At 46.2% G+C, this 14035-nt stretch overlaps 1 protein-coding gene across 1 annotated transcript in view; it reads right to left on the reverse strand.

The window, feature by feature from the left end:
- Positions 1–9041: 9041 nt before the first annotated feature.
- Positions 9042–14035, reverse strand: part of CDCA5 (cell division cycle associated 5) — a 29529-nt gene continuing 24535 nt past the window's right edge. The window contains exon 7 of the mRNA XM_029611728.1: positions 9042–9874. Coding sequence (XP_029467588.1) covers positions 9794–9874 — 81 coding nt within the window. The 3' untranslated portion in view covers positions 9042–9793. The remainder of the gene's footprint in view (positions 9875–14035) is intronic.

Genomic DNA, 14035 nt, shown 5'->3' on the forward strand with positions numbered 1-14035 from the left:
CAGACAAAGAATCAATGAACCATTGGCCGAGGCAAAATCCAATAATCAACTTAAAGAAAGACAACAAATGTTGCAGACTATGTTCAAACACACCATGAACTAATTAAATTCCAGCAATTGAACAAGAACAATACATCTGGAGTTGCTAAAGAGCAGAAAAAATAATGACTGTTTCTAGTCGTACTATAAAGCACAACGTGGATGGCTAGACTCAGTGAAGGAGATGAAGGGAAAGAGAAGGGTTAAAGGAGGGAAACTTGTAACTGCTAAAGAAAGGGGCACTTCAAATTCTGCTCAAAGACTATGGGCCCCCTTACTAAGATTTTTGGAAACTTCTGATGGATTACTTGATTAGCACTTAACAGCTTTCCTGTCTATAACACTTCAAGCAATCTTAAGAAAACTGGATAACTTCTTTAATTCACTCCACCAGGTGATGGGGTAGAAGGATTAGGAGGTAGAATCTCTAATGTTTCTTCTTGGCATGTTACCATCTTTTGCTTATTACTCCTCAGTTTAATGCTCTATTTTATGTTGCAATATATCAGAGTCATCTCTTAACTGATCTGTGACTGTTTGTATTCATTATTTGTATTATATGTACAATTTTTCAATGTAGAATTTTCCCATATGATAAGATAGAATTGGATATCTTATGCTTTCTATTAACTTATTAAAAAATTAAAACAAAATTGCTCTAATTCTGGAGGACAGTGCATGGCATTGTGGTCTTAACAGAGGCTGCTTCCAATTGCCCTAAGCAGCAGAATACTATGGTGGGGGGAGAGAGAGTTGAAAAGTTCATTGTAAGCCAAACCCTTAGCCTGTCCCTGTTGAAGAAATTCCAAATCCTGTGGAATCTCCATTGCCAAAGGATCTAAGGAGCGCTGGTGACACCATGCTTCAAATAGCTTACAGACCCTAACACAGGCCATAGAAGTAGATGGTTTACATGCCTGAAGAGTGGAAATGACCTGCTCTGAATATCCCCTCAATCGCAATCGCTGCCTTTCAAAAGCCAAGCCGCGAGAGAGAAGTGATCCTCCCGATCCGAAAATATGGGCCCCTGACTGAGCAGGCATGGGAGATGAGCCAGCTGAAAGAAGCCTTCCAGCACTATTCGAACCAAGTCCACGAACCATGGACGACGCGGCCACTCCGATGCCACCAGCACTACGCTGCCTGGATGGCACTCTATACATTGAAGAAGCTGCCTGATGAGAGGCCAGGGAGGGAAGGCATAGAGAAGAATTCCCGTGGGCCAAGGGCACACTAGGGCGTCTAACCCTACTGAACCCACCTCTCGCCGACGACTGAAGAAGCGTTCTGTCTTCGCATTGGCCCGAGTTGCCATCAGATCCAACTGAGGCACGCCCCACCTGGTGCAAATGAGGTTCCAAGCTTCGGGGGCCAGCTCCCACTCCCCCGGATCGAGCTGTTGCCTGCTGAGGAAGTCTGCTTGAACATTTTCCACCCCAGCAACATGTGATGCAGCGATTCCTTTGAGATGGTGCTCCGCCCAGGCGAACAAAAGCCTTGCTTCCAGTGCCACTGCAAGACTCCTCGTTCCCCCTTGCTGGTCGATGTAGGCTACCGTCATCGCGTTGTCTGAGAATACCCGAACCATGGAGTTCTTGACTAGGGATAGAAATGCTCGGAGGGCCAACTGGACAGCCCTCGTCATGAGGCGGTTGATGGACCAGGAACTCTCTGTTGGCGACCAAAGACCTTGAGCTGATTTGTTCAGGCAAACTGCTCCCCAGCCTGACATCTGTGGAGATAACTGCCCAATTTGGTGGGTCCAAGTCCACCCCCCATTCCAGGTTGCTGCGCAAAAGCCACCACGATGAGCTGACTCTGGAAGCCGAGGTAATGGCACTTGGAACTGCTCCGACACTGGGCTCCACCTCGACAACAATGCACGCTGCAACGGCCGCAAATGAGCGAACGCCCACAGGACCAAATCCAAGGTGGAGGCCATGGACCCCAGGACTTGTAAATGATGCCACACTGTCGGAATCTTCATCTGAAGGAGCGCCCTAACCTAATCCTGCAGCTTCACCACACGGTCTGATGCTAGAAAAACCTTGCCTTGGGAAGTATCGAAAAGCACTCCCAAGTAAACTAGCGACTGAATGGATTCCAAGTGGCTTTTCTGGACATTTATGACCCAGCCGAGCGACTGTAAGGTGATCATCATCATCCTCTGGATCGATCTCTCGCAGTCCTCTTGCGACTTCGCTCGAATCAACCAGTCATCTAGATACGGGTGGACTAAGACTCCCTTCTTGCGCAAGAATGCCTCCACGACCACCATGACCTTGGTGAAGGTACGTGGGCCTGTCGCCAGGCCAAATGGAAGAGCCTGAAACTGGAAATGTTGACAGAGTACTTTGAACCGGAGGTACCGCTGATGATCCCGAAGGATCAGGATGTGGAGATACGCCTAGTTAAGCTCTAAGGACGCGAGAAACTCCCCTTTGCGCACCGTGGCCACAACTTTCCTCAAGGTCTCCATGCAAAAACAGGTGACTCTAAGACACCAGTTCACTTTCTGCAAATCCAGAATGGGATGAAAGGTACCCTCTTTCTTGGGAACCACGAAGTACACCAAATACCGGCCCTGGCCCTGTTCCGCTAAGGGAACTGGAACAATGGCCCTGAGGTTGAGAAGCCGTTGCAGAGTTCCTTGCATTGCCTTGCGTTTGGCCCGCAAGGCTATGCGAGACTCCACAAAGGCCTCCCGCACCAGGCGCGAAAACTCGAGTGTGTAACCGTCCTGGACCACTTCCAAAACCCAACTGTCAGAGGTAATCCTCGCCCACTCCATGTAAAAGCTTGACAATCTGCCTCCTACAGCTTCTGTGATGGAATGGGTGGCCCCTGGCTTCATTGGGAGGGTTTTCCACATCCAGCTCCCTGGCCCATGGACTCTGCCTGGGCGACTACCTTCACGAAAGGACTGCTGGCGCCCTGGGGCTGGCCTGGACTCTGAAGGAGCTGAAGGCCTACCAGAGTGAAATCTGCGAGAGTCCCAAAAGCGAGGCAGAGGGGGAAAGAGCTTCCCTGAAGGTTTCCTATCCTCCGGAAGCCGGTTGCCTTTGGATTCCCCAAGTAGCTTCACCAACTGGTCCAGGTCTTCCCCGAAGAGAAGCTTGCCCTTGAAGGGGAGGTTACAAAGCTGAGACTTGGAGGAAAAATCCACTGACCAGTTTCGCAACCAGAGGAGTCTACGAGCCGAGACCACAGATACCATGCTATGCACCGAGGTCTGAATCAAATCATACAAAGCGTCCGCGACGTACGCAACACCTGCCTCCAATCGCGCGGCCTGTAAGGGTTCACCACTTCCGGCATTTGGCACCGTGGATGCCTCCTGGACCCAACAAAGGCAGGCTACCTGCATGAGGCTGGCACAAACAGCCACCCGCAGACTCAGAGCGGAGACCTCAAAGACCCGTTTAAGCTGAATCGCCAGCTTGTGGTCCTGTATGTCCTTCAGCGCCGCAGTACCAGCCACGGGAATGGTGGTCTTCTTCATTACAGCAGACACCACCGCATCCACCTTTGGCACCTTCAGAAGGTCCAAAACATCCTACGAGAGGGGATAAATCTTTGCCATCGCTCTGCCCACTTTCAAGCCTGCGTCTGGCGAATCCCACTCCCGGGTAACCAGTTTGCGAACCTTCATTGGTAGTGGAAAAGAGGTCGGACCACGAATCCCATCGAGGACCGGGATAACCCCTTCGCTGTCAAGACTCCTCCGTAGCCACCTTGACCCCCAGAACTTCCAAAACCTGAGGGATAAGAGGTATAAGCTCCTCACGCTTAAACAAGCACACTATGCTGGGGTCATCACCCTCCGAGGAAGGCAGCTTGTCTGGATCCGGGTCATCCTGGGTCTCATCATCTATATCCAGCGGGACCTCCGGGTCCTGATCCAAAGGTGAAACCATGGTGCCCCCCCAGCGGAAGGTTAGGACAGGGGACCTATCCTTGACTCTGGTCCCCTGTCGGTCCCCTGAAGGTGGCTGGGCATCCAAAAGCCCCTTGGACGCTTGCTTAGCCAGAGGTTCTGAAGGCACATCTGGCTGCAATGCTCTCTTCAGCACTGCCTGCTTCCTAGCCAGGAAAGCCTGGTGAAGCAGCAGCATAAACTCCGGGCAAAACTCCTCTGGGTCCTCTCCCCCCTCAGCTGAGGGGTCCGAAAGTCCAGCATCCACCCCAAAAGAACTTCCACAGGGGAAAGGATTAGGGGGCTTCTTCATCCCACGGCATCAGACGCGGGTCGCCCCCCTCCTGTGGGGGGGGGGGGGGCATTGAACCAGAGGACTGCAGGCCTTGCCTGCCAGCCCTTTCCCCCGAAGGTCCCTTCTGCCCAGTGCTACAGGCAGTGAGTGTCCTGTCGTGCCACATGTGCGGCATGCCGCCATTTTGGTTCAGGGAGCCATGAGCCCGTGTTGCCACGCGGTAGTCGGCAAAAAAGGAAAAAAAGAAGTCAGGAAACCACTGCGCGGCCAGGTGACAAAAAATAACCACCTCCCTGCAAATGCGAAGCTCCGACAGCCGAGATCAGTCGAGAAACGTGCCGAGAGAAAAAAAGACAAGTGAAGGCTTCCCCTCCCCCCTCCTGTCGACCTACGCCGAGCCCTGGGATGCTGACAAGGTCCACGGGGTTCTAGCTCGCTCCTCACCGCTGGCTGCCAGCAACCGCACAGCCCCTCCCTCGACAGACTCCACTTACCTTGAGGAAGTCCTTTTTTGTCTTTTTTTTTGCTAACTTTAAAGAGACACCCTAGGAGCCTCAGGGAGCCAGAGGAGCTGCTTCAGTGGACGAGGAACCAGGAGCCCCTGGTTGTCGAGCCACTGGACTACTGTGGGCGACACATAGGCAGGGGAGTCCAACCCCCCGGTCGCCCGGCTTCCAAAGAGGGATGACCCACGAAGGTACCTAACACCTCAGGAAGCAGTACTACTAGTCTTAACTATCCTACTTCCTTTCCCTTTTTTTTTTTTTTTTTTTAACTAACTAACAGACTGCAGGAATGCACCTCTACCATCTTCTGGAGTCAGAGAAATACTGAGGGACTGCAGGTGGCACTCTTGGTTATGTAGCAGTGCCTAAAGTATTTGTTCTCTGACTCCATCTGTTGGTAGGGATGCATAAGCCACTGGTCTGGACTGATCTGGGTATGATCAGGAACTCTGGTCACCGCATCTCAAAAAGATATGGTTGCGATGGAGAAGGTACAGAGAAGGGTGACCAAAATGATAAAGGGGATGGAATAGCTCCCCTATGAGGAAAGACTAAGGAGATTAGGACTGTTCAGCTTGGAGAAGAGACGGCTGAGGGGGGATATGACAGAGGTGTTTAAAATCATGAGAGGTCTAGAACGGGTTAATGTGAATCGGTTATTTACTCTTTCAGATAATAGAAAGACTAGGGGACACTCCATGAAGTTAGCATATAGCACATTTAAAACTAATCTGAGAAAATTGTTTCTCACTCAACACACTATTAAACTCTGGAATTTGTTATCAGGGGCTGTGGTTAGTGCAGTTAGTGTAGCTGGCTTTAAAAAAGGTTTGGATAAGTTCTTGGAGAAGTCCATTACCTGCGATTAATTAAGTTGACTTAGAAAATAGCCACTGCTATTACTAGCATCAGTAGCATGGGATAGACTTAGTTTTTGGGTACTTGCCAGGTTCTTATGGCCTGGATTGGCCACTATTGGAAGTAGGATGCTGGGCTTGATGGACCCTTAGTCTGACCCAGTATGGCATGCTCTTATATAAGTTTAACACATCAATGGTCTTAGAGTTGAAATGAGAGCCACTCAATTCACTCAGATATATTCTTACATGAGGAAAGCATTTAATTGATCAAATCATATAATGGAAGCAGAAAATAAAAATCAAAATGGTTTCTTACCAATGAATTAAATCTGCCAGGATCTCAGGCATGCCATACTCTAAATAGCCCAGCAGCCTCAAGCATCTGGACTGCAAGGTATAAATATATATATTCTTTTTCTTGTTGACCATTCATGGGCTCATGATCCAGGAAGTTAAATACTCATTTTATTTCAATATAAGTTAAGTCATACCATCTCAGAGACACCTGGCCTCATTTTAATTACTAAAAAAATTACATAGATGTCAGGTTACATGATCAGGAGAATTTAGCTATATCATCAAATGTGCTTCGTCGACACGCAAGCTGGGTGCTTTAATCTTGCCTCCATCAAGCTATTTCATTGACAGAAGAGCACCTGATTATATATTACTAACTTCAATACATAAGTAATGTCAAAACAAGGTAGGCATCTAGCACTTAAAACTCCTAATGACTAGTTATGTGAAATACTACTTGCAATAAGCATATGACTATTCTAATTTCAAAAGTCAAAAGACATCATTTATCTAGAGATTTGTGCTAATTAAGACACTCAGAGCTTTGCCAGGCTAGAATACACCAGTAACGGAGGTCATTCTCTGTTCCTTATCTTAAAGCACTGGCTATCTTCCTAGTTCTGAGAGCTGCAGGTGGTCCGTGAAAGAGAAAATAAAAATAGCAGCAAGCACTAGTTATTTCAGAGATTCAGAGGTTACTGATTTTCATACTTCTATGTTTTAGAGTTACAAGAGACCTAGACACCATGTCAATGGTAACTACCAGTAATGATGTAATGGAAAAAAAAAAGATTCATCCTCTGTCTCCATCTGTTAGCAGGGAGAGAAAACCCATATGTATGGACTAATGTAGCAGGATAAGGAAGTTTGCATTGACTGGACTGTAAGCTCTGTATGTCTCGTAGTGCTTTAGAAATAAGTAGTAATAGGGATTGCATTATACAGCAGGGACTTTCCCAGTGTGTGGGCTGCCACCAAAGATACCATCACAGCAGGCTAGCAGACAAGTTAGCAATCATGGTTCTAGGCCATTCATTGGCTATATTTTCAGTGAGTATTTCAGTACCAATTTTTATTAGAAATTTCAGAAGGTTCCTCCCCCACACCCCCCTTTCCATCTCTCTTTTAGAGAACATTTGTCCATGAACACCATCACCTATAATATCTAAAAATAAGAGTTTTGCCTTTTTGATTTAGTTTTAAGGCTGCCCTTTGCTAGAGGCTTTACCTTACACTAGAACTAATCCCAGTTCATTTTGGCGAGGGGGAGAAAAAGAGGAGAGGGGCCCATGCAATGCTTATACCACTATCTAGGAAGGCGTCAGATGTCCCTTGCTTAGAGATCTCAACAGTTCGCCAGACAGAGGAGTCTTCCTCAGATGTATTCAGCTATACCTGTTTCTTTCCTGCATTAGCAGTGAATTCAAATTGAAAAACTTGATTGCAGTCTGCAATTTGATACAAATTGGGGATCAAATGTAGAGTAGAACTACCCAGATGAATATCAAACAGTATTGGAAACTGAGTCACTGGCCAGATTTAAATCTCAAGCAGTTATTGGTTATGAATTTCACTGTGAGCCACTTCCAATCCAGTTAATGTTACATGCACCATCCTAGCCTTCCTCAGTGTTTACTTTTTTGCCCCAGTGCCCAGCCACCTGTGGCAAAGAAGGTAAAGGTACAGCCACTTCCAGTTCATTCACTGTTAATAGTACCAGGCTATCAAAGCAGTATGAGGCAGTTTCTCCTCCATCCTCTCTCTCTGGGCTGTAGCTAGCTTTCCAAATTGCTCTGATCACTCCCCTTGCCAGGGATAGAAACCTATTTAGAAAACTTAGCACCAGACAAAAGTTTTAGGAGCCAAGATGCCCCACCCCCATTTTTTCACTTCTCGATCTTTTTGGATCTTTTTCTTTGTATCTACTTTGCACCCTCTCCCCTTTTATCTGCCTGCCCCCCCATCTAGGTGCTGTCTTCTCCCTTACCTCCCTATACAACACTAGGGTGCTTTAAGACATGAGGGGAGATGGGCACACTTCTGAACCTGGGCTCTGACTAGCAGCAGCAGCAGCAGCAGATCAGACTAGGTCCCGTACCAGACAGTGTAGCAGTGGTTTATCAGGTTGGGTCCAGCTCCCGCCAGCTACGGTGCCTTCTCAGCTTTTCCAATAGGTTCCAGCCACTTACACCCCAAAATACGCCCACACCCCTCCCACACAAGTGAATGAGTGTAGTCCAAACCCTGCCCCTTGCCACACCCTACCCAAGCCACACCCCTCCCAACCATTAGAAGTGAATGAGTAGCCCCTCCCATGCTCCACCCTAAGCCACACCCCTTCCACCCCCAAAACACTATTCCCAAACCATACACCCTATGTTGTCACCAGAAATGCCCTTTGACGACTAAATGGGCATGCGTATTTACGTTGAGGAGGGGAGGGAAGGGGGGGGGGGGGGAGGGGAAAGAGAAAAAGCTTCTTGCTACATCACAGCTAGTAACATATAGATCCAGGGTCAGAAAGTCCTGTTTCTGGCTCTGTCACCACCCCCAGTAGAAATTATTTGGACATCTGGTGAGGTCATCAAAAAGCAGATAGGGTCCATTAATGTTGTCGTCATTAAAAGCGACAGGACTATTTCTGACTACGTTCTAGGGGGCGGGGCAGGGATGTGTTGGATTTCTGGTGATGTCATCAAAATGTGGTCAAGGGTCATGTCCGTGACAAAGGGGGTGTAGCATGGATGGAGTTACAGGCATGATTTGGGGTGGGTGGAGTCAGGTGTGGTGTGGTTTAGATATGGCTACACTCATTCACTTCTATGGGGTAAGAGGGGCATGGGCAGGATTTGGGGCAGGAGTAGGCGGAGTTTAGCCCAAAGTGAACACTGATTGGCTGATAATTTTGAGTGATAGTACATCCATTATACTACTGATGCCTGTGCTTTTTCCAGCCCTGTTCTCTGCTCACTTTTATCTAATAAAAGTTCAAGTCAATTCCAACTATCACCCTGCATCAGACTGAACAAAAAAACAAAAAACTAACATCCATATAAAACAAGCACGTTGGACTTTTTAAACGTGCAGTTCAAGGTGAATGCTTCCAGACAACACGAAGAGGCACCAAGTCTAGGGCAAACGAAAATGTTTTAATGGTAACAGCATACCAATGACAGTGCAGTTTTCTTCAGCACATAATTCACATAACAATAAGAACAGATTGAAAATTGCCGATTTAGACCAAGCCTCTAAACTTGGTACTTAAAATCAGAATTTAAGTCTCAATTTAAATCAATCCACCCATCCACGAACTTCTCACATGCCCATGTGGACAGCAAGCACTAACCTAGTGTACACATTATCATAAATGTCTTTCAAAAGGGTTGAACGGTGCCCAGCTTCCAAACATCGAGGTCATCAGAGTGGTCGAAACATGACCTAAAGTATAAGTTGCCAAATGCTGCCAGATGTAATGACCTGGGTTCAATTTCTGGGTCATGTCTTCCATTCCCTGGGTCAGGTGAAGGTAACCAATGAAAGGGCAAAGCTATCAGCAAACGGCCAAATGAAAGGAAAAATGACAACACATGTATAACCAGGCAAACAGTGAGAGGACAACTCCATCAGCAAACATGTTGCAATAGAAGTATCCAGCAATGAGTACTTCCTCTGATGTTAGACTTGGTCCATATATCAAAACATCCTGAGAAAGGTACAGGAAAAGCAGCAGCAATTCAAAATGCAGAGGACGAATAGTGCTCACAGAGGGCTGCTGTATAAGAATATGACATGATGTATTTACACGGGGGAGCAGAGGGAAGGATCTCTTTTGGCTACACAGTTTTAGCATGCTAAGGGAAGCAGCTCATACCCCGCAGCTTTACTCCACAAGTAGATCAAATTTCTCTGCCTCATCAAATTCGGCATTCATCTGTGCTGCCCACTCGTCCAGGTCTAATTTCTAGGGAGACAGAATCAAAAATATATTTGAAAGGTCATGTAGGCATTTGCAAATGCTGTCTCTGGACCACATTAGATTTGCATGAGAGAAAATTCGTTTTGTTTAATTGTAACTAGGGCATCTGGTTTTTTTGGATTTAGCTGAAACAGTCCACCTTGCCTCCTACCATCTCCTCTAATGCAAAAAAAAATTAAATCTGTGTTTACCTGTTAAGGAGAAGTTTCCTTACCATTAGTCCTATTAAACCAGTACAGCCATGACAAATGGGTTATCTGCAGATGGAGGCAGACATCACATTCACTACTTAGGGGCGGAGCTAGCAGCAGAGATCCAGTATCCATCTGACAAAGCTTCAGAGCCAGATCCCCCCCTCCCCCCCAAAATAATTCCAAGAGGTTTCCCTACAAGAGGGAAAAAGGACAATCTGAACAACACTGGGAAGAAATTTCTAACCAACAAACCTAGACATGCTGAAGATAACAGAACCTCACTTCCCAGGAAGGATCTGGACTGGTGTTAACTTTTTTCCATTTGTCCTGCTAACAGATAAGGACATTTCTCCTTCCATCTTGTCCTGCTACACCAGTCCAGCTATAGCAAGCTGGAAGTAACCAAAGCTTCATCTACCCAAGTGGAAGGAGGCAAGGACTGCCCTTAGGACCCCCCCCCACCCCAAAAGCTGTATCCTCCCACACCATGATGTCCTGCCAAAAGTGCGCTGTGAAGACTATGTGGCCGCTCTGCAAATATCCACAGGCACCAGCGCTTATACCTCCACCCAGGAGGCAGACTGAGCCCTGGTGGAGTACACACGCACCAGTTCTGGGGGGGGGGGGGGGGGGGGGGCCACTTACCATTGAGACCATCAAGCTGACTTGATGGTCACAATGAGCCGAAATACCTTCGAAGGCTCAAAGGGGACTCCTATTATTTATTTAAAAATTTGTATATACCGCACAAGACATTTACATGTCCGTCTAAGCGGTTTACAAGTGTACATATATAGAATAGAACAAATTGACACGATATAGAGGTTTTATACAAAAATAAGAGTCTTTAAAATATAGCAAAAGGTTTTGCAGAGAGTCTATATTATTCTATAAGCGTCATTAAATAAGTGTGTTTTTAACATTTTCTTAAATTCTTTGCGGTTTGATAAAATGCGGATATTTACAGGAAGAAAATTCCATAATATTGGACCTGCTACTGAGAAAGTTCTTTTTCGTATTAAGGCTAAACTGATAGAAATTCCATCAGTCAGAACTAATAAACATTTGTCCATAGATTGGAGTTGTCTTGAAGGTTTATATATACGTAACATGGAGCACAGCCATTCTGAGTTGATGTTGTAGAGTAGATTATGAATGGTAGATAGAATTTTATATCTGATACGGTGAGTTACAGGGAGCCAATGTAAGTGTTATATGTTCTTTACGTGGTAGATTATTCTTGCAGTTGCATTTTGGACAAGTTGTAATGGATGTATTGAAGATAATGGTAATCCTAAGTATAATGCGTTGCAGTAATCCAAATTTGTTAAAATTAGAGCTTGGGTGATTGTCCGGAAGTCAGATGGTAGTAGTAACTAAGTTTTTTTGAGTATGTGTAATTTAAAGAAAGATTTTGTTAACAGTCTCGGATATGTGTTTGGAGAGTGACAACTTTGAATCAATGATTATTCCCAAATTTTTTGCATGAGGTTTATGGGTATGTTCTGTTTGTCAAAAGAGAAAGATTGTGGTGGTTGATGTATAGAATCTGGTACTGTTGAAAGGTAAACTAGTTCAGTTTTTGCTGCATTTAATTTTAGTCTATTGTGAGATAGCCAAGTTTTTATGGTTGTTAAGTATATTTGTAACAAAGAAGGTTTTGTCCCAAGAATCAGAAAAAGGTATGATGAATTGAATGTCGTCAGCATATAATTTAAAGTTTAGGTTATGTCCATCGAGAAGGCGACATAATGGTAAGAGGTATATGTTGAAGAGAAGTACGGAAAGTGATGAACCTTGTGGGACTCCTGTTTTGGTTGTGTACCATTCTGATTTGCATTTTCCTAGTGTAATTCTCTGTGGACTATTGGAAAGAAATGTAATAAACCATTGAACTGCTGTATTAGTAATACCAATTTGTTGTAGGTTGGATAATAGAATGGTATAATTTAAAGTATCAAATGCAGCCAATTTATCAATCAGAACAAGTATATAGTTTGTATTAGAGCTCTCAGAACCAAGGTTCAGGTCACATGGGGGAAACAGGCTGAAAAGGCAGATGTAGTCTCTTCACATCTTGTAAAAAAACGGGCCATATCTCTGTGAGCAGCAATAGAGGAACCTTCTATGATCCCCCAACAACATGCAATAGCTGCCACCTGCACCTTCAAAGAGTTCAGTGGCAGGCCTTTGTCCAGCCCGCCTTGAAAAAAAGCTAAGATGCAGGCAACTGTAACCAAACAGTGACTGACCTGGTGGGACAGAATTGCTCAAACTATAGCCAAGTAGACCATTTCAGGGACTTCAAAAAGAACACCATGGGAGAATATCACTTCTTACAGAGCTGTCTCAAGAGCCAGGCCGCAAGAAAGAATATAGAGTCAGATACTCCATGACCATTAGACTATTGTGTGCCTTTGGAAGGCACAAGGGCCAGGCCACCTGAAACTGAAGCAAATCCACGTCCCAGAGCCTGCGTGGCCAATCCGGAGTGGCCAGTATAACTCTGGTATGCTCCAGCTCTGTCTCAAGCGCCTATTAGCGCTCACGGAGGGAAGGCATACAGTAGCTCCCCCTCTGCTAGGGTTGTACCAGGTCATTAATCTCCATCAAACCATGCTCCCCTTCACCAGCTGGAGAAAGTCTACTTTCGCATTCTGCTAGGTTGCCATCAGATCTAATTGAGGACAACCCCATTTGCAACAAATCTCACAAAACGCCTTCTCGTTTAACTTCCATTCACCAAATCACTTGGATTTCGGCTGAGAAAAAAAAAAAAAAAAGTCAGCCTAAATATTCTCCTGGCCCATGATGTGAGCCGCTTATAAATGAATGCCTCTCTGCCCACAGGAAGTGCAGGGATGTCTCCTGCGAGGCTTCCTCAGGGGACTAGCTCCTCTGGGCCACCTGGGTCAGACAATGTGCTCCCAGCTGGAGAGACTTATGTCTGTGGTGACCAGGACCCAAGCTGGTGTGACAAGCCTGACCCCTTTGAACAAATAAATGGGATACAGCCACCAAAGCAAAGACTAATGCACTGTCAGACTCAGAGGGAGTTGCACCCTGTAGTCCTGTGACTGCGGACACTACCGGGTCAGAAGTGATGCCCGAAGAATTTGCATACAGCCCTGGCCCACGGCACCAAATCCAGAGTTACCGCCATTAGCCCAAGCACCTGCAGATAATCCCAGGCAGAAGGAACCGGTAAATCTATGAAAATCTGCACCGGATTAAGAATCTTGTGTACCCACTCATCTGTGAGGAAATTTTGGACCACCCGCATGTCCAGCTGCGCCCCTAAATACTCCAGGAACTGCTAGGCTGCAGACAGCTCTTGGCAAAACTGAGGACCCAGCCCAAGTAGTCTAAAAACGAAACCACTTGACAGGTCACCCGCTCCACCTTTTCGTAAGACAACGCTCGAATTAACCAATCATTAAGATTACGGTAGACTGTGATTCCCTTAGAACGCAGGGCTGCTGTCACCATGACCATCACCTTGGTAAAAACCTGGGGGACAGTTGCAAAACCGAATGGTAATGCTCAGAACTGGAAGTGTTCCTCCAGCACACAAAAGCAAAAGGTACCTCTGAACCTGATTGGGAATATGCAGACAGGCTTCTGACAGGTCCAGTGAGCCAATACTGACCGCAAATTCTCCATACGGAAGCATGGGACTCAGACAACAGTTCACCACCTTGAGATCCAGAATAGGACAAAACGACCCATCCTTTTTGGGGACCATGAAATAAATGGAATAATATCCCTGGCCGCACTCCGAAGGGGGCACAGGCATCACTGCCCACAGAAAGTGTAGCTTCAGTGAGGTCTCACAAACTGTTAGTTTCTTGGCTGGAGCCACACTAGAGGAGACCATGAAGGTGTCTCAGATAGAACAATGCAGATTCAGACTGTAACCAAGCTGGAGAATCTCCAACATCCACCAATTGGC

The sequence above is a fragment of the Rhinatrema bivittatum genome, chromosome 8 (genome assembly GCF_901001135.1).
Source record: "Rhinatrema bivittatum chromosome 8, aRhiBiv1.1, whole genome shotgun sequence".
Lineage (NCBI taxonomy): Eukaryota > Metazoa > Chordata > Amphibia > Gymnophiona > Rhinatrematidae > Rhinatrema > Rhinatrema bivittatum.